This window comes from Ruditapes philippinarum, unplaced genomic scaffold (assembly GCF_026571515.1).
Source record: "Ruditapes philippinarum isolate M1 unplaced genomic scaffold, ASM2657151v2 ctg1323_1_1_1_1, whole genome shotgun sequence".
In the NCBI taxonomy this organism is placed as follows: domain Eukaryota; kingdom Metazoa; phylum Mollusca; class Bivalvia; order Venerida; family Veneridae; genus Ruditapes; species Ruditapes philippinarum.
This window is the reverse complement of record NW_026863126.1, coordinates 36,803-62,801: the sequence shown is the minus strand read 5'-3', so window position 1 is coordinate 62,801 and position 25,999 is coordinate 36,803. Positions and strand designations below refer to the sequence as shown.

The 25,999-nt window shown below is 31.3% G+C and overlaps 1 protein-coding gene across 1 annotated transcript in view; it reads left to right on the top strand.

Annotated features, from left to right (window-relative positions):
* Positions 1-22,245: 22,245 nt before the first annotated feature.
* Positions 22,246-25,999, top strand: part of LOC132721208 (protein jagged-1a-like) — a 37,284-nt gene continuing 33,530 nt past the window's right edge. The window contains exon 1 of the mRNA XM_060705472.1: positions 22,246-22,287. Coding sequence (XP_060561455.1) covers positions 22,261-22,287 — 27 coding nt within the window. The 5' untranslated portion in view covers positions 22,246-22,260. The remainder of the gene's footprint in view (positions 22,288-25,999) is intronic.

Genomic DNA, 25,999 nt, shown 5'->3' with positions numbered 1-25,999 from the left:
AAAATAAATTTTTACAGTGAAAATATTATGGAAAATGAAAATACGCATTTTATTTCATCAATATTTCTCAATATTTCATTTGTAAGTATATAATAAATGTCATTATAATCAAAAAATAACTGTATATTGTTTTTGATAAAAGCAAAGTTCTGAACATAGGAAATTTTACTTCATTTCTGTATTTTTCAATTTGCAAACAATTTTAAATATTTTATACAGTTTTTTTCAGAAATCTTGAGGCGTAATGCTTTATAGTGTAGACTAAACTTTTCAGAATGTTGCCCGACTAGTATCATTTTACAGAACAGAACAGAACAGAACATTATTTTATTTCGACTTGTACATAGTACATAATCATAATCATACATAGTGTGATAATACATTGCAATACATTACAATACATTTTCAATACTAATTTCCAATGCATTAAAACAAACTTTAAAGACAATGTCACGTTACTTTAGTTATTATTCTAGAATGTTATTTCAAATTAACAAAAATTGATATTATAGTGTTGAGGATAAACTGTTTTAAACATAATTAAATATACATGTTTACATAGCAAACATATCTTCAGAAAAAATCTATACATAAAAATGTTGAATGAAATTTATATATTCTTTAATAAAGACATATATAATCATAAATCAAATTTATCTGACAGAATTAACAATAGTATTTCTGTAATTTAATGACTCTTTTATATATTTTGCCAGATTAAATAATATATTCTTTTGATTGCTACATAGAAGTTCAATAAACTTTATCATGGAAGGCCTTTTATAGTAGTATTTTTTAATAAACTTTTTTCTAATTTCTAAGAAACATGGGCATATCAATATGAAATGGTATTCGTCCTCTATATCAACATTGTTACAGCAAAGGCAATATCTTTCATTACGTGGCAATCTATTTTGACCATACCTTCCAGTTTGAATTCTCAGTGAATGAGCTGACATTCTCATTCTTGTAATAAAAAATCTATAGTGTTTTGGTAAAATATCTAAATAATTTTCATATAACAGTGTTGTTTTACAACTTTTATAAAGATCTAATACTAAACTGTTTTCAATCGCTGTATTCCATTCTTGTCTATAATTATCCAACAGTCTTTGTTTAAACAATCTTGGAAAAATTTTACAATCAACTTTATTAATATTAACAAAATAATCGGAAAACCAATACATATCAAGCATATTCTTAACATCAGTAACCCAATTATTACAACCTTTATGACAATCGTATAAACTTTGTTCATAAACCTTTTGCAAGATAATATTATCTGTAACTAATAATTTACACCAAAATTTTATAATTCTAACATATCTATTTATGAAAAGAGGATATCTACCTAAATCTCCGTATACGCTTGCGTTACATGTATTTTGTCTAACATTTAAAATTCTTTTACAAAATTTCATGTGTATACGTTCTATGTCTTTGGACTTATTATAGCCCCAAATCTCCGAAGAGTATGATAAAATTGATCCAACAAATGCATCAAAAAGCTGACACAATAATGTAGGCTTAAAATCAAAATCTTTACAATTATACAATAACATATTTAAAGCTTTTAAAGATTTACCAATAAAATGTTCCCTGTGCAACGAAAAATTACCAGTGTAGCTGAAAACTGTGCCAAGATAATTAAAATGGTTTACAATTTCTATTTCTTGTCCGTTATAAAACCATTTTTCATTGTTAAAAATATTTCCCCTTTTTCTAAATATCATTATCTTGGTTTTTTCAATATTAACTTCTAATCCCCATTCTATACAATAAGTATACAATAAATCAGGGCTATTTTGTAAATCATCCTGACTTTTGCCTATAATAGCCATATCATCTGCAAAAAGTAACAAGATTAATATAATGTCGTCAATTAACAAACCAGAACTTATGTTGCTTTGTAAATGTAACTCTAAATCCTCTACAAAAATGGAGAAAAGTATCGGTGAAATTACCTCCCCTTGTCTTAAGCCCACGGCATACTTAAAGAAATCAGAATAACAATTACAACATCTTACACATGACTTAACTTTATTATACATATCTCTAATGATTCGCAATATTTTACCTTGAATGCCGCACTTATACATTTTCAACCAAAGCGAGTTTCTACATATGCTATCAAAACAAGATTTTAAATCAATAAACCCTACATATAACCTTTTATTATTATTAAGATAGTGTTGAATTACACTTTGTAAAATAAATATGGCGTCTATAGTTGATTTTCCTTTCCTGAAACCAAATTGACAGTCTGATATAATGCAATTGTTTGAACAAAAATTTTCAATTCTAGTATTTAATACAGTAGTAAAAAGTTTAGATAAACAACTTAGGAGAGTAATTCCCCTGTAATTTTTTACGTCACCTGAGTCACCCTTTTTGAACACAGGCACAATAACACCCTCTGTCCATTTATCTGGGAAAAAACCTGACTCTAAAATAATATTAAATAAATCACATATATGTCCACATAAAATATCTATGGACGATATAAAATACTCATTTAATAAACAGTCTGATCCGGAAGCTTTATTTTGTTTTAAGGATTTTACAGCTTTACGGATCTCCTCACATGTAATGGGTATATCTAACTCAATGTGGCCATACCACGTGACTTTTCGGGTACGGAACACGCCGATTTTTCACCCGATTCAGGTATGTTTTTTATTCATAACTTATTTATTACTCAACCGATTTTGATCAGATAAGGCGCAGAGTACCCGTAATTATATCAGCTTTCCACGGTATATCAACATTCTGAAAACCCCTAAATGGTTTTTGAGAACATTCGAGTACAGTTTTCTTCTCATAGCCGGGGCCGAGGGGAACGGTACACACTCATTTGTCATAACAAGCGATTTCTTGCAAGTCATATGTTTTTTGTCACTATTTTATAGAAAAATACATGTTAATCGGATATATTTACTATGTCAATGTATCGAGTGAATGCAGTGATGTTTTAGCATATTTTTCATAAAGTTATGTTGAAATGGTACGGAACACACTGTTATTTAAAAAGATACGGTACACACACAATTTCTGTCTTTGAAATAATTCTAAAGTAAAGTATATGAAAATTTAATTTGCATTATAATGTGAGTGATTTGTTTTCATAGTTATACATTTTATTAATTTAAACGAGAACCCTGGGGTCTGTTTTGCAATGTATCATTATGCTTACAGTTTGATGTAAACAGGATTACTAAAAAAATAAAAGAACATTTTGAGAGAACGTAACGCAAAATTCGATTTTAAATGTTAAAAAATTAATATTTGGCTATAAAATGTTAATATTTTAGGGAGGGATACGGAATACATTCAAAATTGTGTTTGTTTTGTTTTTTATTTGAAATAATTATGGTTTTTTTCAGGTTATAAAACAAATTATTAAATTCATGGACATATGTTATGTGCGATTATTCTTCCATTTAATTTTTTGTTCGAATATTTAAATGACTGTCTAAACCGAGTATGAATATAAAAAACAAACAAGCAGTTAAATGTTGATCGGATCTGGAGAATTTGGAGAAAAAACGCTGGTTTTGATGAAAGTGGATTTTTTAAATCACGGAAAGTTTAAAGTATTTTTCTGCAACATGATATTTGGTATGATTCATCTGCCAGGGTCCCAAACTAACTGCATGTATTTAATTATCAAATTATCCACATATGGACAAAGATATTCCGCGGTTTTACGTGCAATCAAAATAAAAAGCCGGATAATTTGAAGAACCCATATGGGAACATGGTATGTTATATAACGTAACGTAGTTTACACAAGGTAACCTTGTTACATATGCATGTAAGACATTTTGGTGAAATTATGCCTATCTTGGACTTTCATTTAAAGATGCTTTAAAACATGATTTCATGGATATGTGTGCTTGCGTGTTTGTGTTAAAAATAAAATGATTAAACAATGTCTTACGAGGATAGTGCTCTCGAAGTACACTTTTGATATTTTTAATAATACCCATTTTATAAATTAAATGATATGGAGGCTGCGTTCTGTTTTATATACTACATGAAGTAGGTACGAGACCACCTATGACTTTGATGTTTCGATTTTTTATGTTAGAAAGTTTTCTAACTACCGTAAAGAACGTCGGTCGTTCTACTCAGGTGCCCGTTCGTACCTTTATGTATACCTAAAGGGGCACTTGTAAAACTGGAAAGTTGCCACATGATCATGTCAGTTTTGGTGAGCCGTGAAACCAAACCAAAAATGACCTATATTACCTGAATTAAAAGTTATTTTTTAAAGCTTTCTGCCTTTAAACATAAAAAATTTAAGCCATGGCAACTACATTTTTATTTGTTTGGGTCGTCAGACCAAACAAATAATTGTAGCGAAATTTCAGACTCTGATATGCTTATTTGCAACATCAGAAAGTAATCCGAACTCCTGGAAGCGGTTACTTACCTTTATAAGTACTCTAACGCCGAAAAAATAAGGGGAGATCACTGCGTAAAGATAGTCAAATGACAGGCGCATTAATGTTCAAGCCTTCTCAGGGGAAGAAAAGTACTTCCCGGTTGGTCAAAGGTTTCAAATATTGTGTCATTCTTTACAGATATACATGCAATATTAAGCTCCATGATTATTTAATCAGTGTTAAACGAAATAAATAAGGGGTTACAAACCCTAATTTAGAATGATATGGTTTCTTCAGGCTGTTATCGTGTAACTTCCCCGTGGTCGAGGGGATAATTACACGCTCGTTTAGAAAGAGAGAGAGAGAGAGATGTCCTGAGCTCAAACCCCTTTTTTATTTATTTTTTATTTTATTTATTTTTATTTATTTTTGTTTTTTGTTGTTTTTTTTCAAGCCAAATAAACATTGAATTGAATATCAGTGTTGCAATAAGCCTTATAGCTAATTTACTACAGTTATAACACTGGGAACAGCATTGGTGGCACTATACAAAAACAAATTGGTTTGTAATCTCATAACCTTCACCTTTCTGACATTCTGAGACCCAAACAAATTCAGCGCCTTCTGTGTTTTGATTTAATTAAACATGACCATGATACTGCAAAACTGTACCTAGTGACTTACTTATTATAAACAAAATATAAATATATATAATGTTATCAAGTAATGATATTTTTCAGCGATTTAGATCATGACATTGTTTTATTTTTTCCGGAGGAAGCAAAAAGACATATCTTACACTTCACTAAAACTAAAAGAAATACAAAAAACAACAACAATAAACAACAATAAACACAGCATTATAACAACATTTCTTTCTATAGAACAATCATTTGAAACGCAACTACATGATTCTTTGAAGATCGAAGTGTTTAACATACCCTTGGTGATTTTAAATACTAGTAGGACAATTACTCCTGAAATACAATGCTCAAATACATATTAACATTTGAAGTAAGCATAATGATACATTGCAAAACAGGTCCCAGGGTTCTTGTTTAAAAATATAAAAATAAAATGTATAACTATGAAAAAAATCACTCGTATTATAATTTAAATTAAAGTTTCATATGTTTTATTTTAAAATTATTTCAAAGACAGAAATTGTGTGTGTACCGTATCTTTTTAAATAACAGTGTGTTCCGTACCATTTCAACATTACTTGATGAAAATATGCTAAAACATCACTGCACTCACTCGATACATTGAACATTAGTAGATCTATGAGATTTTACATGTATTTTTCGATGAAATAGTAACAAAAACATATGGCCTGCTAGAAATCGCTTGTTATGACAAATGAGTGTGTACCGTTCCCCTCGGCCCCGGCTATGAGAAGAAAACTGTACTCGAATGTTCTCAAAAATCATTTAGGGGTTTTCAGAATTTTGATATACCGTGGAAAGCTGATAAAATTACGGGTACTCTGCGCCTTATCTGATCAAAATCGGTTGAGTAATAAATAAGTTATGAATAAAAAACATACCTGAATCGGGTGAAAAATCGGCGTGTTCCGTACCCGAAAAGTCACGTGGTATGGCCACATTGTAACTCATCAAACCTACAATCACTTGAATTAAAATCATGTTCATTACAAAACGTTTGACACTCTAAATTTTTTGATTCAAAAATATTGTTAGATAAATTTTCAAAATATGTCTTGAAATCTTCTACAGAAATGTCATCTGAAACAGATGTTTTATTTTTTTTAAAATGAGACCAAAATTGCTTTGGTTTACTAAATCGTAATTTTTCAATTTCAGAATATTTCCTCTTTATATATGATTTCTTTTTCCTACGGGTTAAATCTTTATATTCTTTTTTACATATACAAAAATATTCTCTACTTTCTACATCTTTACAATAATTAAAATTATTCAAAGCATCTAGATAACGGTTTTTCAACAATCTACATTCATCATCAAACCAGTCTGCATTATTTGAAGTAAAACTATATATATCAGTGAATGAAGCGTTATGTTTTTGTTTATAATTTTTCTCAAAAAATGGGTCAGCCACGCCCCTTAGTAAGCAGGTAAAGTTATTTAAAACATTGTTCACACAACCTCGGTCACCACAATCAATACCAATCAAAAGTTGGTTAAATTCCGGTAATTTTGCGATTAATCCTGCTCTGAATGAATTTTCCAGATTACTATCCCATACATATTTTACATAGCTACTTTCTTTACGGACAGGTAAACAAACGTTTGTTTTCAACGATAGACTTACAGGAGCGTGATCACTAAATTCGTTGACAGATTGTATTTCAAAAGAAGTAATATTTGAAAAATTAACTGCATTTGTCAAAACATAATCAATAACTGATGCTCCAGTTTGTGAAACGTATGTGTACATACCAATATTAAAATCATTATGCAACCTTCCGTTAACAATACGGAGATTTGTTGATCGACACAGATCAATTAATTTTACACCGTAGTTATTACAGGTTTTATCTAAGGAGGCCCGGTCAATAAATTTATCGGGAACATATAACTCGTCATCAAAAGACTTATTCATACAATCAAAGATTATAAAATCATATTTATTACCAACTCTACTATTGAAGTCTCCCATTAAATATACAGTTCCTAAAGATTCAAAATGGTTAATATCATTTTCAATATATTCAAATAAATCCACATTTACAGTATTATATGCTGGGGAGTCCTCAGCCCACAAATAAACACCACATAAGTAAATATCATTTTCAGTATGGAAAAAATATTTGTCGAGTTTACACTAAGTTTACACTAAACACGTTTTGTTTGTTTGTTTGTTTGTTTGTTCAAGTTTTGGCAAATATATTCATGAACAACTTATATTACCTTTTTTAGACACAAATTTGAATGACTTAATCATAGATTTACGTCACGCTAGTAAAAATATATCCACTTTCATTACATACTTATAAATGAAATATTGATAAATATTGATGAGAAAATGCGTATTTTCATTTCCCGTATTTTCACTGTAATAAATTATTTTTCACTGCAGTGAAACATATTTTCGTGTTTTCATTGGTGTCTTGCCGAACTACTTTCTTCTACATTCTGCCAGTATACAAAATTAACGGAAATTCTTTCAAATTGTCAAAATAAAAAAAAGTGTAAAGAATAAACAGAAAACTCTTTTTTCTATAAATACAGGATATATTTTTATCTTGTGGTATGAAAATTATCATATTTCTCTCGTGGCTACTGCTATGAATGAAATATTTATTTGCATACCACTCGATGAAAGCAAATCCTGTATTTGGAGGGAAATACCTGAATATACTCTATAAATTTTCGTTGAAAAAGTACAAATATATCATTATTATCATTATTATCGTTCGTTCATTCGTTCGTTCGTTCCTTCCTTCTTTCCTTCATTTATTCCTTCCTTCGTTCCATCGTTCCATCATTAATTCATTCATTCATTCATTCATTACAATTCATTCATTCATTCATTCAGTCATTCAGTCATTCATTCATTCATTCAGTCATTCATTCATTCATTCATTCATTCATTCATTCATTCATTCATTCATTCATTCATTCATTCAGTCATTCAGTCATTCATTCATTCAGTCATTCAGTCATTCATTCTATCTATTTATCTTATTTATTTATTTATTTATTTATTTATTTATTTGTTTGTTTGTTTGTTTGTTTGTTTGTTTGTTTGTTTGTTTATTTATTTATTTATTTATTTATTTATTTATTTATTTATTTATTTATTTATTTATTTATTTATTTATTTATTTTTATTTATTTATTTCCATTGTTTTTCATTTTAAAAATTCCATATTAACTCAACTATTAAGTAACTTGCTTGTTATGAAAGAACGGTGTTAAGATACCCCACAAATTATTTCATATTTCATTTGAAAGCAAAATATTAAACTAACATTTTAAAACAAATGTTCCTGAAATAAATCATGTTGTGAATCGTCAATTTGTTTTTCAGATGTAAAATTAAAATAATTTTTAAAAGAACTAACCTTAGTACAACAGATATATATTTTCCTTTCTTATCCAACGATGTTCAATTACATAAGTTCGTTGTACTAATTGTTTATTTTTTTTAAAAACTTCGTGTCATTGGTCTTATTGTATTGTTGTTTCTTCAGACAATAATTCGTAGTTAATTTATGCCGACAGAAAACGTGTGAAATAGTCCGTTGCTTTAATTATTCATAATATTGAACTATCAAACTTGTGAAAAACACATTATATTTAATTGGCCGTCGGAACAAACGACGATTTACGGAAAATACCGAAGTTGCACCAAAATTAGCTTTAGATTAAACCACGGAGTTAGCCGAAGTTCGCAATATGTTGTGGCCACATTTTTATTGGGATTATATGACAATACAAATATGTGCTGAACATGAGGTCCTATGAATAATAAATAAGTTTGACAGCAACAAAAATATATCAGTTAAATAACAGATTAAATTACCCTACTAACGGTAATCATAATTTTTATCTTTTGAAATAATGATTATATAACATAAAAGCGGAATTACTACTTGGGACCGAAAGATGTTCACATTTATTTACTAAAATAAATCGAATGTATAAAATATACTATTCACTCCTTTAGAATCTGTAAAATAACGGTATTATCAATCGATTCATCTATTCTTTTTTTCTGATATATTTTTTTTCTAAATTCAATAATTATATTTATTTATGATTTTTAATAACTTCTGAAAGAGTTCAGTGTTCTTTTCATTTCTGCCAAACAAAGACATCTGCGTAAAAAATAGTTTAAAGTATATATATATAGACTGTATGAAGATATGTAGAAACATTTGAAAGCGCTAACAGAAATAAACGTATAAAAAATTGAAGAACTTTGTACTCTGCATTTCCCAAAACATACTTTTTTTATACATGAGATCCACACAAGGAATCGAACTTCTTTATATATATATATCACTGTGCATTGAGTATGAAAAAAAATCACCTTTCTGGTAATTCCAAGATTCTGCAGTAAAAACTAGTTCCTTCTAGACACGTGTTTACCAAGCATAATTTACGTAATGAATAAAAAATATTTTTTTCGATTTACATTCAAAATGCTTACGCTAACATAATGCCGTAATGATTCGTACATGTAAAGGTGTATGGAAAATGGCCACCGAGTTATTTCTTCAAAGGTGTTAATACCAATATATCATTACTGCTGGGTCCATTATGTCAATAAAAATCGTAAATCGCGATTGGTTCTCGACCCTTGTTATAGACGCAGTTAATAATGTCTATAAAAAGTACAATTGTTTCTAAAAATGGCATTTTGTCAATAATGATAAAACTGATACAGTTAAGTATATACATACGTATATAGAGATACACCCCAGATACAAATAGCCACATACTTTCAATAAATGTATAACTATTTCAGTCTTAATGAGAATCATATGAATAATTCATATCCACATGTTATGTTTATATTTCACAATACAAAGCAATTTAATAATATATAGCTAATAATAATAATATCTTTTATTTAGCCATGCTGATTTTAGTGTATACCAATTACAAACACCTTCAAAGTTGGGCAGGGGTTTAAAGTAAAGATCGCGAGTTTAATTGTTCTAAAATACTTTTACAATTTCAGATGAGATTATGGTTAATTTAATGACATGTGTACTTGTATATTCGTAATGCAAACTCCACTGAGATCCGACAGGCTTTTTGCTGCCAAAAATGTTACCAGATTTTTACATAAAAATCACAATGTTATCATTTATATCAATCAATGACCCCTGGGATGGGCCAATTTTAACACAGTGCTTTTATTGGAACAAAGTTGGTAGACACAAATAAGATTTTTATGCTTAATATCTAAGCTCTAGCTCTTTGTGGTTTTAAAAGAAGATTTTCTTAAAGTTTTTACTATAGACAATATCATAAGGAAAATAACTGTCCGCGCAATGTACGAAAATAAATATGGAATATATAAATGAGCCGTGCCATGACAAAACCAACATAATGGGTTTGCGACCAGCATTGATCAAACCAGCCTGCACGCTGTTCGCTATCAGTTTCTCGACTTGTAAAAGAGTTTGTAAGCGAACAGCATGGATCCTGATCAGACTGCGCGGATGCGCAGGCTGGTCTGGATCCATGCTGGTCGCAAACCCATTATGTTGATTTTGTCGTGACACGGCTCAAACAATGTTAAAGGCACACTAGCTTAATGTCATCAAATATGATGAACAAGATCGACAAGGAAAGGCGGCGCTCAATGAACACAGCCCCCACCCGACCCAGCAACAAGCGCCATCGGTAAGGAGCCCAGGAGGACCCCAAAGAAAAATCTGCATTAGCACAGTCGGTTAAGTGGCTGCCTCTTACACAATACATTTGGTTTGAGGCTTCAAGTGACACAAAGCCCATCAAAGTGCAAAGGTACGTTAAAATAATTTTACATTTTCAATTTTGTATATAGTTTCTATTCTCTGCGGGCTGAAGCCCGCAGGGTCTTAGTACTTGATTAATTTTTGAGGCATGGACGAGCACGTGACCTGTTTTCGGTACATGAAGGAGCACGTGATCTGTAAACCGTACATAATTATTTTTAATTGACAGTTTCAAAAACCTAGCTAAATACCTTTTGCCGGTACGTTACGGATTTAGCTCAGGTGAATACACTTAATTAAGTACATAACACTATCACGTGATATTTCTAATTTTCAATAATAATAATACCGCTCAAGGTAGAAAAACTTTATGTGTTTGAAAATTAGGATTTTTTTAAGTATCTATCTCAAAATTAAGAAAAATAAACTGCTTATAATGAAAATCTTTAAAATTAGCACTTGGCATCTGCTGTCACTCCGGTACGGAATTAGACCCAGCCTATTGTTGTCAATGGCCTATTTCAAGTCACCCCAACTAATACTGGTTATATTTTAAGTATATCTTAAGTAATTGTGTAAACAAAATTTCATTTCTGAGTAGTTTAAAGGTTGTTTTTGATTTATTTTTGCAGGACTTCATTTCGGGGTGGAAGATTTCAGGAAGTACTGAGTTCTATGCACAAGAATACATACTAGTTAATATTTGGAATAGTCTGTTGTGATTAGAGAAATTAAAAGATGCAAAAAACTCCAAGGGCTAATGTATTATGTTCTGCTCTAAATGTACTTGGCCTGCATTGTTGTTTAAAGAAACAGCCATGAAATTCATTTAACGGATATGCTTTGTCCAAAATTTAGCCATAAATGTGATAGATTTACTATATATAGTTCGAAAATTCACTAAGCCGTCTCCATCTGCCATAATAGAGATATTTTCTGCGTAAACTTTTGTTTTTATCTTTTTTACGCGGAATTATTCTCATAATGGTATTTAATCGTTTTCTTAAAAAGAAATACATGTAGTTGTTTTACTTCACTGAAATAAAAAAAAAACACACACAAAAAAACATAAAGATCGTTGTTACACACCATATATGAATTATACAGACGGGTGACCCACTAATCTACCTTCTCCAGTTTCCGGTTTTCAACAGTCACCGGTCTTCAAAGACCTTCTATTGATCTGTACAAACGTTGTTTTTTTTTCAAACAATTTTGAAAAAAATTAAGTAAAATGCCTTTAAATCATCAAAAATGTTACCGCAGGAAACCATTTAAACTTGTCATATATTTCACTAGGACTAATAATTTTACCTTCGGCACAAGACTATTTTCTCGTGTAAAAGTACAATTGATTGCTCTTTTTGTATAATATAGAACAAGGTTAGCTTTTAAAAAAGCTAGTAGCGACTCGCTTCGTAATTTTTTTCCAGGTGTACGTTTAAATGTAAAAATGACAGTTCTGTAAGCTGAAGAGACTTCAGCGAAAACAAAATTAAATTGACATAAAGTAATGGAAGCCAGTTCTCTCAGTTTAAGAAAGAGGAATATGAGTATATATGAAGATGCATGTAAACAGATAAAATGAAGTCCCTAGATGTCTATGCACATTTACTGTATGGCCTGTTGACCTTGACCAAGTAAATGTTAGATAGGTAGAATTCATAAAGATGTCTCTTTATACGAAGTTAAGTTGTAATATATTATTTAGTATTGGAAGGAGTGACAGATACAAGTCCTAAAGTATACACAAGTTGTCAATCAATTCAGCCAGAAAAACCGGGATCCTATTACAATATATAGGGATCCCGGGAATTGACCATTTCAAGAATATAGTTTTCAGAAAAGCTGGGATCGCATTAAAACATAAAGGGATCCCGGGATTTGACCAATTCAAGAATGTAGTCTTTGATTTTTCCAATTAATTAGGCATATAATTATAAGTATTGGGATTTCCGCATTTTAAGTTTGTTAATACCCCGGTCACATATTCACGGAATACGCCCACGGAAGAGCCACGGATTAATTCCGGCATCGTCCGTAGCTACCCGTACTGGTCAGTAGCTCTCCGTATTGTAACCGTAATCACTCGTAGTAGTCCTTGTATATCCGTAGCGATCCTTGACAATTTTTGAACATGCACAAAAATTTGCTACGGAAAAATCAACCGTAGCGTATCCCTACTAGTCCGTATTAATCCGTACTGATACGTACTGGTCCGTGCGAAAACCGTAATAGTCCGTACTGATTCGTAGTCCACCAACTTGTCAAGGATTTCCACGGTTTGGTACGGAGAACTACGTATTTGTACGGTTACCCTACGTATAAGCTACGGTTTTAATACGGATTAATACGGCATTGTCACGGAAAGCCACGATCGTAATACGTTGTACTACGGAGAGGCAAGGATTAGCACGGTCTTATACGGTTTATTGCGTTGCAACACGAAACGGTACAGAATGGTACGGCCCACCACTGTTTAGTACGGATGAATTAAGTATCATGTACTTTTTCAAGGGTATAAATACTACCTTCTTGTTAAAAACAGCCATATATATTTGCAGAAACATTTAATAAATATTAATTGCCATTTACTAGTAGCAACTTGATATTGAAATGGCTCAGAATGCGAAGGCAGTGGTCGAGCTGCTTGATGACATGCATAGAAGTAAATTTATATTAATATCGTACTACAATTCATAAGAAATAGAATAACATTTAATGTTACATATTTTACAAACATTGGATCGTGAAAATGGAGTATATATGTACATAAAACGAAGTGTCTCATAAGCCTCGGACACTGGCCCTTGAGTGTTAATAAGATTAATTAACAAGCTTTTTACATATTTCAAAACATAAACATCACGATCATTAATGTAATTGTAAGATAAACAGCAAATCTTGAAATTAAAAGAGAAGCAGTATTGATCAACATTTTTCATTAATGATTACTAGTCCATATCTAATCAGGTAAGAGAAGACAGACGAGATGGTGGACTAGAGATTGGCTTTTACGAAGACGGCTTCATGTTTAGTATGAGGCTCTCATGGCCGAACTTGTTGAGGATCCAGCGTCCTTCAAGAAATTCACTTTAATTGGACCTGATGTGTCTCGGGGTTCGGACGCGATTAGGCTGAATCCTCTCCGCCAAAATCATTGAACGATGCAATTCGTTTTCTAGGTGTTCTTTTCTTTTGAGGCATTTTGAAAATGAGCAAACAAGAGGTTGTGGACGGATGTATTAGGTCCGTATAGATCCGTGGCAATTCGTTCTTCTCCGTATCAATACGTTCTTCTCCGTATCAGACCGTACTTATTCGTACCAACCCGTGCTTATACCGTAGCAGACCGTAGTGTATCCGTAGTGCGTCCGTCCTGATTCGTGTCGCTCCGTATCAAACCGTGTCGGTCCGTAACAATCCGTGTCTCTCCGGGGGCTTTTGGTGGTAAATCTGTCGGACTCCGTACTCATACCGTTGTGTGTCCGTACTGGAACCGTAGCGGACTACGGAATTTCACATTTCCGTAGTAATCCGTGAACGATTAGACCGTAGCTCTTCCGTGGCATTATCCGTGAATATGTGACCGGGGCATAATAAATAGCTCTAAATATATTTATACCCTAAGTTTAATTTATTTAACGTTCATAGCATACAATAAAAAAATTAACGTTTAATGTCCTTTCATTACGACAATAATCAACACAAATATAGTTTATTAGTGTTTCCTCTATATCTTATACGATCCCGGATCCCGGCCAGTCTGGGCCTCCCGGACCCCGGCCAGTAAATATATACACTAAATACCGGAAGGATAAAATGACCGGAAAAAAGGGAAAAGAAAAAAATGCACAGAACCAGATGTGCACTTATGTTAATTAACCAAACGAAAACTTGCTACAGAGGAACAGGTGAGATCGCTAAATCAAACGTCAGTGTAAATATGAATTTTTGAAAAGAATTCATGAAAACAAACATTTTAATCATCATTACATCTTTGCGCTCAAAATAATAATTGCTGCTTTTTAAAAATGGCGTGAAAATTGAAGGTTTTTTGACGCTATGTAAGACTAAATTTGATTGGCTAAATAATTTTGGATCCTAGCCCTGATAGATAAATTTTGTAGAAAGCTGGAAGCCAAGCTTCGATTAAATTTTTGGATGGATTCGGAGTTTTAGGTTGTTTTTCAGTAAAATCCTATCGTAATACCGGCTCGCCGTGGCGAGCCGGCAATAGTGCGGAGAATATTGAAACTAGGTCAATGAACTTAAAACTGATATCTATTTTCTCATTAAAAAGACATCTGTTACATCATGATCTACTTCTTTGACCTGTTAAAAATCGGCTTACTTAATGTTCACAAAATACATGTTTGATAGCAGAAAAAAAAACAATTATCCAAAGTTAAAAAGTTATTCTAAGTCACTATCTTGCGTGGGAAGACAAGGGTAACAACTCCTATACGAAGGTTTTTACATCGAAGTTTTTTAAATGATTAAGGATAAATAAAAAGTTATTATACAATATGTAGCCTTATAATTTATCTATAAAACAATATAGAGAAAAAGCAGAATCCCCAAAGAACGCCCAGCAAGCAATATCAAACCAGAGTATAATTTCTGTTATCCCTCGTGTACTTAATGCGAAAAGACAGTCACAATCATACAAACTCCTTCGTTATCTTAGGTCGGAATCGTGGCTACGGTGTTAAAACTATTGCATTTGTAGCGATATTTTTCAGTTGTTATAGTGCCTAGCAATTAGAACTAGATAAAAGTTATCAAAATACAACATAGCAAGATTTATATCAGGACTGGAAAAATTCTAACAAAACAAACAAAGTTCTCCATGTCCTCTTTCACAATAAGGAAATAAGCTTCCTTTTCTAGGAATATCTTTGAAATTATAGCAGTCTAATGAAAAACTATCTAATGCCCTCTGCCATGTCTCCCCAAAAAAATTATCAAAAAGTCCTTCATCATTCCAGGATGCCATATTAAGTTCACCCGTTTCTTCACCCCTAACTTCTATTTACGTTAATGAGAATTCCTTGACTCCTTGACTACTGTCTGTATCTCTAATAAGTGTAAACGGCTGATTGTTAATATACAGTTTATCCCTTACAAGTACTGCGCGTTTAACTTCAGAACGGTAGGCGAAAGCCTAAAATCTGAAAATAGCAAATCAATTATTGAACATTTAAACACCACAATTATTTTTTATTAATTTTGAAAAATGCAATTTAAACTACTGTTATGTAGATATCAAGTAGTTGTACAAAGAAACTTTATTTTCTATTATTACCCCTCACTTTTTTCGTAATGTTAATTTCCCATAGGCCTCTGGGAGTTATTCTTACTGTTAATGCAAGTGTACCACGTGACTACGAATTTTGTACTGTTACATAGGTAACAGTATTTTTTAACAGTATAAAATCTGGTCACGTGGTCTATTTTCTAAATAAAATGAAATAAAATGGTCGCCATTTTTTTCTCGATTCATTCTTATTTTCGACGATGGGGCATCGCCGAAGTAACTATTACTCTGATAAAATTTTGTTCTTTGCACCCTAGAGTCCCTTTCGCGTATTAAATATCTTTTTGTTTAATAGTCAACAGGAAACATCCGTTTTCAACGGAAGTAACTGTAATGTAAATAATTTTGTCAAACTGGAACATGCAGACAATTAAAGCATGCAACAAAGGATAATTTAACAATTTTAACCAGTGAAACGTTACAGATAGAGTTGGTGGACAGACATCTGTAGCATATCATCGTTATTTTCTAAATGCACTTTGTCAAAAACCATGCGAAGAATATTCTGGATGCAGAAGGATCAGATTTCACAGATCATAACCTTATAAATGGGTTAGTGTTTTGTTTTCTGAATAAAATACAGCTTATTTTATGTTTATGACTGGTAGATATCATCACTTGCCTAAAGAATAAAAGAAAAACAGCTTCTCAAGTAGGCCTACAGTGCACTGACTTAAAACTTGCAAGGTAAGGACAGTTTAGTTATTGCTTCTCTTGGCTTATTTTTGTTACAGTTAGATTTAGTTGACAAATTCAAATCATCACAGTATTTGTTCGGGGTAATAAAATAAATAACACATGGGTTTGTGGGTAACAGTAAAAATATCATCCCTCGTATAAATACTGTTACCCGAGGCTACGCCTCGGGTAACAGTATTTTCCTCGGGATGATATTTATACTGTTACCCACAAACCCATGTGTTATTTATATACTGTTATGTTAAAAGATGCGGATGAAAATAATAATAGTTAAAAAAAGAAAAGACCTGTGATAAAGAGTTTTTCTTTTTTACGGAAGAGCATTAGTGCCAGCTGTGTGTTTTTTATCAATTTGAAATTCGAGTTACTAACTCAAAATTTCAAGTTATTCAACTCAAAATTGCGAATTACTTACTTGAAATTTAGAGTTATATAACTCGAAATTTCAACTTAGTTACTGAAATTTTCGACTAAGTTACTCGAAATTTCGTCTTGCTAACTCGCAATTTCGAATACAATAACGCAAAATTTAGACTTTGTGACATTATTTGAATGGCTAAAAAAAGTTATGAGTTACCAAGAGTTAAGATAAAATATTATACATGTATAGTAGAAAGTGCACTTGTACGATGGAGATGGTGACCCGGGATCGTTCATACTTAACGTGTGGGACATCTGGCCGAAATAGGAAATGGGGCGAGCTGAGGCCTATGTCAAATTTGTTGGGCTGACTATGCGAGTATTTTTCCGTTTCTTGTAAAATCATAGTCTGAGTAAATATAAAAAAATAGAATATTGACAAACATCTTTTTAAAAATGTAACATTAGTGACAGACCTTGTAATAAATCATTGAAAAGTTGCGATTTGAGTAAGTCGAAATTTCGATTTAATAAGTCAAAATTTCGAGTAAATAAGACAAAATTTTGAGTGAATTATGTAAAAATTTCAATAAGCAGCAGTCGAAATTTCGAGTTAATAGGTCGAAATTTTGAAATTTTGAGAGTTAAGTAAATAGAATCATTGAATTAATAAGTCGAAATTTCGTGTTGAGTAAATTGAAATTTCGAGTTAGTCGAAATTTCAAGTTCATAAGGCGAAATTTCGAGTTAAGTAAATAGAAATTTTGAGTTGATTTGTCAAAATTTCGAGTTAAGTTAGTCGAAATTTCGAGTTAGTAAGTCGAAATTTCGAGTTCATAAGTCGAAATTTGGAGTGAATAAGTGGAAATTTCGAGTTAAGTAAATAGAAATTTCGAGCTAGTAAGTCGAAACTTCGAGTTAAGTAAATAGAAATTTCCAGTAAGTAAGACGAAATTGAAATTTCGAGTTAATAAAGAACACACACCAGGCACCTATTCTATTCCGTACTTTTAACTCCAAAGGTTTCATTTCTTTCTACAAATGCACGTGAAGCATTTGCTTGTAAATTTAAAGTGCAAAGTGAAGAAGGGCAATTCGTAGAAAAATCACAGCTATTGCATGCATGTAGGGAAATGGAAAAGTCATGAGGATTTATTCCTACAAAGTCACTGTAATATAATATCAACAAGGTAGATCTTGCATCTTACATCTAAAATATTACAAGATAGGAAAAACATATAGTGGCATGTATAAAACAGGTTTAATGGCGAATCCCTTTTGTGGTTATTTTTATAAAATAGTATTTATGATAATACAATCATTTTCTATCCGGCGACTTGATGATTTAACATCAAAACCTTGCTTGCTTGCCGATTTGCAAACAAAATTAATTGAATTGTTATAGAACTCGTCTTAAAAGATTAATTATTTGAATGTGTAATGAAACTAAACCAACATTATATTGCAAAAAGACATTTAAACTATAAATCAAAATGGCAACCGCGCATGCGCAGTATGTGGCACTACACAGGCCGGTATGTTCCTAACTAAAACGCAGAATATCTATGATTTAATACTACTGACACATGAATTTTAACCAAGTTCCGATTATCATACATAAAATGAATAAATATGTCCGGACTAAGAGGACCAGATGACCTTGCACCTGTCTTTCAAAATTCTTTCTTTTCAAGATATAAGAGGCACTTAACAAAGCTCACTAAAGACAGCTCTTTCATTTGTAACAGTCTTAATTATTTTCAAAATTTAATACAAATCTATATTGATAAATACTTCATTCGTTAAAATGATGGAATTCGGACAATCAACTCCCGGACAATTCACGCCCCATTTATATTTGACCATACGGCAATACCCCTCCTTGTTTTGTTTTTTAACGTAGACAGTGATCAAATAGAAAATCCGGAAAATTCTTCTCCCGGAAATTCTCTCTAGTTTATTTTTGACAACCCGAACGATTCCCCTCCCGAAATGTTTACACAGTGGACAATTTCCGTGTTTGTTAGTTCTTGAGACATTTCCCCTCCTGCATTTTTATTAGGCCGGACAATTCCCTCCCGTTGTTTTTTGATAAAAATATTATAAAGCAAACGATATACACATAAATATATATAAATATGTAGAGAGAGGGTTTTGAATGAGGGTAAGTTCAATACTGAATTTATTGAATGAGTTTAGTTGAATATAATTAAATGATGCAAATCGCAGGTTATACTTTGTACCTTATACAGAACATATGCTAGACTCTGTACACAAGGCAAGACCTATCTTAAAAGCAAAAAAATAAAGTTGATGGATGACTACACAAATACAAAAAGTGAAAATTCTATACTTTGTATAAAGGTAGTATTACTGTAATGCTTTCCCGTCAAAAATCTAATATCGTGGCAGATTGGTTTTTTCTAGATCGTTATTTTTCGCCTTTTCGTCAGTCACATTTTCGTCTCCGGTCCATAACGAAACCATTCATATCAGGAATTTGAAAAGGCTTTGCACGAATATGTGTTTAAATAACACAATGTGTCATGCGTAACACGTAGACTGCTTCCTCTAACGACAAGGTCAATATTGTCTTTCGTTCCATAACTTTCTCAACCATCAAGGGATTTTGAAAATACTTGGCACAAATGTTCACGATAACGAGCAAATCCGCACCCCTATTTCAAAGATCAAGGTCACACTTGGAAGTCAAAATTGAACATGTTCTGTTAAAAGATATGTTTTGTATCCGACCCGTAACTTTGTCATCCATCAAGGTATTTTGTAAATACAATATTCAATACAAATTTTCACAATAATGAGATAACAAGTCATACGCATCAACAGACCGCTACTTCCGAGGTCAAGGTTAAACTTGCATGTCATGCGCAACATCCGAACCCGAAATAAATTGGCACTAATCATTATAATGGCAGGACGTATCATGGGCAACACACGGATCCAACCTTCAAGATCAACGTGACATCAGGGGATCTAAGCTTAACATTTCCTTTATAGGAAATGTTTTCACTTGTCTTACGAAACACCCGGACTCCTATGCCAAAGGTCACAGAAACATTTAGAGGTCAAAGCATAAAATGATCAGACTGAAGCAAATAAAATATGATTGGTGAATCGCCCACATTCCTTGATCGATGAAAAGTGACTGACCGGCCACGAAATATGTCCTTTAACAAACCATACGCTGTATTGATTCTTAGCTTCAATATGTCGCCGTTAACATGACTGCTGTAAACTTTTTAATGCTGAATTTCTTTTGTTCTTGACAGGTATTTAAAATGGTCAAAAGACTGAAAATATTCCTTAGAAGTGAAATCAATTGAAGCATCTGGTTATATTTTCTTTTGAACGAATGGCCGAACTAACTTGGGGTCACCGACCCCGTTTTTTTTTAATAACCCGTCCATGGATTTGAAAAAAAGATGGAATTGATCTTTCGTTATGATTCAGGAAATGAATTTGAATTAAATTTAGATTTATAAGGTGGAAAAGTGGTATTGTGGTAAAAGTTCTCTCAAAACAAAGACAATGGGTATCAGAGCTAATGTTTTTGTTTTCTTATAGTTGACACAAGTACTGTTTGGTTAAAGGAAGTGGACTCGATAGTGGTTCCAAGCTTCAGTCTTTGATCATAGTTGAATAACTAAGAATATACGATTTAATTAAAGTAAGTAGATTTATTTCAAACTTAATGGTCTTTTTGTACCAATATTGACCCAGGGGTGGGTAATGTGTAACTTTTCAGATAGTGTGAAAGCACATTTTCGACGGTCTTTTGATTCAAGTCTGTAAGTTCATAAAAATTGCCTGCAAACTTTGATACATTCATAGAATGATTGTTGAAAACATATCTCTGACTAATACATATGAAAACAATGATCATATTACAACAATTCAAAATTTCTTCAAAACGCATAATATCACGTGTATATCCAGTAACGTTGAAATGTACAAATGAAACAAAAGTAACGCCGAACCTGTGCAAAGCTATGGTCACTACGAGAAACATGGTAAGTAAATCAGCCCAACGTTTTATCCTAAGTCAAGTTAAAATAAATGAATAACCGCATACGGCTGCTAGGACATTACATTACAACATTACAAATTTTTCTAAGAATATGTTTACTTTTTAACATCATTTGTGAAAATGACAATCTGACTACCATTTAGAAGACGATTTTTGTGTTTCGTCAAAATTAATAAGTACATTAACGCATTTAAAACTTTATATTCTGTATACTTTAACATTTTTCTAACTATAATTGTCGTATAACACTACAATGAAGCAGGTAAAATAAGATTCTGTTGTTAATTGTTAGGTAACCATAGTTGTTTCGGTGTATCATTCACGAATCCGGCGTTACCTCGTAAAAATGTCTTAATAGTTACATTTCAACTAATCATTGTGAAATATGTGCGTTAATATATTTAAATACATTTTTTATATCGACGAAACACAAAAGTCGCCATTTATACTCTAGTCAGGTCGTCATTTTCAAAAATGATCTTGAAAATAAACACATTCATGGATATTTATGGCGTTTAAAATATAATGCCTAAACAGCCGTATGCACTGATTCATGTCTACGTTCATTTTAGTTCCATGGTGCTCGTTTTGGTCACATATTCTGCATTACTTTTGCACAATTTCTGCATTATTTGCACATTCCAGCGTTACTTGATATACACGGTGAGTATGCTCTTGTTGTATTTTCATTACGAATATGTTATGATTTTAAAAGGAAAGTAACAGAAGAGGACGCAAATCTGACATAATTGTTGCTTTTGTTGTGAAAGAAATAGTTTTTAATAGTAAATACATCGACAATTAAACCTATTTGTTCCCGATGAAAAAAGGTATGAAACATTCGCACATTTGTTTTTTGATGACGTACATTTTCAGAGCGATATATTTTTTATCCGTTAATGTATACTTGCGTGCGCAGTTTTAATATAGATTCACGTTCATAAATTAGTATAAATACGGTCGGTTTACAGCAGTCACGTCCCATCACTCTGATACAGCAGACGATAATATCAATAGTTTGAGAAGTATGGAACATCTGTTGGTTTTTATTCTGGTATGTTTTCAATTTTGATCAAATTCTTAAATATTTGTTTTCTTTGAGAATTATCTAGAAAGAATTTATATTGTTCTGCTTTTTTCTGAAGCTACATGTATTAATGTTTAAAATTTGTAGTGTGAATATTTATCAAAATTTGATTATGTATCAAAAACGACTTTTCAATCTTTTCAAATCTTCATGAAAAAGTTCAAGACAAGGTTTATTGTTCTGATATATATATTTTTTCATAGTCATATATAATTTATGTCAATAATATCTGTATTGACAGTAAAATATACAGAATGATTATTTAAGCTAATATTGTATTTTGAACACAAATAATAAACAAATAGTATTTATTATTGTTTGATGCACAAACAATTTATTTGTTTAAGTTTATATTTGTTATATTTGACAACATAATTTCTATAAAACCGTGTACTTGGGTGAGCATACACCGCTTGTCATGGAACGCTGTATGAACATATCTGCGGATGTTTCTAAATTCAAAATTTCACCATTTTCGTATTCTGCTTAAGCCGGTGCTAGAGGGCGTGGACGGTAACTTGCAATTTCCAGTACCGTCAATGAACAGGCTCAATCAAACCGAGCCTGCAACATTTTTTATTTTGCCGTGTTGGACTTTCTTAAGGGATTCTGCTTTTCTCTATTTTATACGTGTGACGTATATTTTATGATATTTTTTCTCGTGTTCTTCAAATAAATGTTTTGCATTTACTAAGATTAACTTTTAAATGAGGTCTTTTTGTACATCGAATCTTTTTTGTAAGAGATTATCGTCAGAATACCTTGCCGAATAATCACAATCGAACCGTGTATGCGCTAGGTTAGAATGCGTTTGTTAATGCACGGCCATTACCAGTACAAAAATAGCTTTGATTGAACGAAAGTCATTAACCTACTTAGACGTGTTACTTTTTGATAGTGATTAAAATAATAATGATAAATATAAATTCAAAAGATATTCTTCAAGTATACCAAACTCATTAAAAATATGTTTGAAACATAATGTTAATTGTTTTATCGAAATCATGAAAAAGAAAACTTATTAAATAGTGCTTATATGTCGTCAAAGTGCAGAACATTTACCTTGTTTAAAATTAAACTATGGAGCCCGTCAAGAGTCGTTCCACCTGTGGTTTTTTTTCTTAAATGATCTATAAAATACTTAATGATTTTGGGGAATTCTGGAATACTTACTGAATGAGAACAAAATAGTTAAGACATTTTTAAAATTTGTTACTTCATTTTAACACTTGCCATTTTTTCTTTAAAACTTGAACATTGATTAATTTGTACAGACATGTGCTCTTTGGTAAATAGCAAAAATAATATTTTTCTGTAAAAACCTCACCCCTTCTAATATAAAGGATATCCAGTGTCGCCAAATACATGTTCATTAATCGTAACAATTTAAAAATTATGTAAGCGAAGAATAAGCATGCTTATAAACAAAAAAATAAGCTGTTTATCAATAAAATCATTATTTTCTTAATTTCATTTCAGTTCTTTTTTGTCAATGGCGCCTAAGATCGAAACATGCGTTACCATAAAGTAACGTCTTTTTTCAGGTTAAATTAATTAACACAAGATAGACAATTATTTTATTATAAATATACATTTTACAACGCGGTACGTTGAGCATTGTGAAAAAAAAATCAACCGTATCTAGAACTTTATCTTGGGTAGGGCAGAAAATCTCTTTGCAACCACGTCGGTCTAGAAAATAATTGAATTAATTGTTGTCAAAAATGTGGAAATATATATTTATTATTGAGGAAAATCTCTACTTTATTCTTCTTCAAATAGTTCACATAATAAACTAAAGAGATTTATACATCATATGAAATGGAAGTTTTTTATTATTCAGAAAAAATATCACAACATGTGACAATGCCTGTTAATAAATTTTTTTTAAAAATTCAGTTCGCATGATTTTATCCGATTTGACTGTCTTGCCAAACAATCTCTTAAATACATCAAACTTATTTTACAAAGTACTGAGAGGTTAAAAATACTTCCGATATAAGTAGCAAAATTATTTACATTTTTACCCAGTTTCTCGTATTAGCTAAATACATTTCGTACATTTTGTTGCTTTATTATTGATAAAATATATATGTAAAAATTATTTTAACAACGATTATCATGATTTTACGTAATGTGTGTAGTCTTTTCTAAATGAGAGTCCACCACAAAATGCATGTAATATAAATCCGTGATACCGGGACTTTTATTGTTATTTTGTGACATAACATATATTCGTATTTCTTTCTATTGAGCATTTCGTCATGGGAAGTGATATTTTCGTCGGGTATGTTAAAAACATCATTGGAGTAATTTTCATTTTGATCGTACATGTTTTTTTAAATGATTTAAAATGATTTTAGAGGTCATCAATTGTGAGTGAGTCTGCTATGTTAGTTTCTTTTTTGTACTAAGATTTAAGAATTTTCCAAAACTTAGTAGGTTTGAGGAGGCTAATTTGTTTAAACGATCACCCTCTTTTAATTTATATTTAAACTTACCTTTCTTTTTAAACATTTTTTTAAAACCTGTCTTTAAAAAAACTTTGTTTATTTTCATCTGTTTCATTCCTATTATACAAGTTCTAAAGAGATTTAAATTTAATCGTTTCTTGTTTATATTTGCTATCAAACCATAACTGATTTTCGTATTTAATTTTGTCATCTTACCGAATACAGTTTCAGCTGCTGAATGAAGTAAATTTGTGAATTGTTTCGCAGATTCATTGACGTCACCAGAATAAACTTGTGTTATCAATTTATTAATTGACTCATATTCATTTCTTGACATGCAGTTAAAACCGTTTAACTTAATTGTGTCAAAAACTATTGTTGTTATATTATTATGAGTGTTTTCTGATTTTGTATTGTCAAACTCTAATGTTACACTAAATTTAGACTTGAATTCAAAAGACATACACGCATGATCAGAGAATTCATTGAAATCATTTATAGAAAAAATATCTAAATATTTGAAAGTATCATATTGAATTTAAAGATGATCTTAAACACTGGCACCCCTAACATTACAAGAAGTAGTATCTCCTAAAGAATCATTTTCTAATCGGCCATTTGCAATTAAAAAAACGGTCGATATACATAATGGTAACAGATTTCTCCCATAAAAATCAATGACCTTATCTTTACTACATCTGTGTGAGAAACTATCAAATTTATAAATCAATAGTTGATAGTCATCTAAGTATTTATCAAAAACAATAAAATCGTAATCATCAGAGGTTCTACTATTCATGACACCAGTATTGAGAACATGGCCTAAGTTTTCATGATGAACAATATTTGATTCTAAACAAGCAAAAAAGTCAAATGCATTATTTTCTAACACAAACGAATTATTGCTTGATGTAAGTATGGCATAGACAAATATCAGTGTCGTGTGAAAGAAGGAGTTTTATCTAATTTTATCCAAAATAGTCCATTTATGTTCTTTCAATTATAATTATTTTATCTTTAAGATATGTTTCATAATATAGAGAAATACCCAGTTTTTTGTGTTTCGATTTAACTCCATATAAATGATTACTTTCAAAACTATCAATGTTAAGAGTTGTTATATTTTCACTAGAAATCCACGTCTCATTTGAAAAATAATGTCAAAACATTTTATTTAGTCATTCAAGTCCTGATCACCTAACTTCTGTCTTAATCCGTTGATAGTC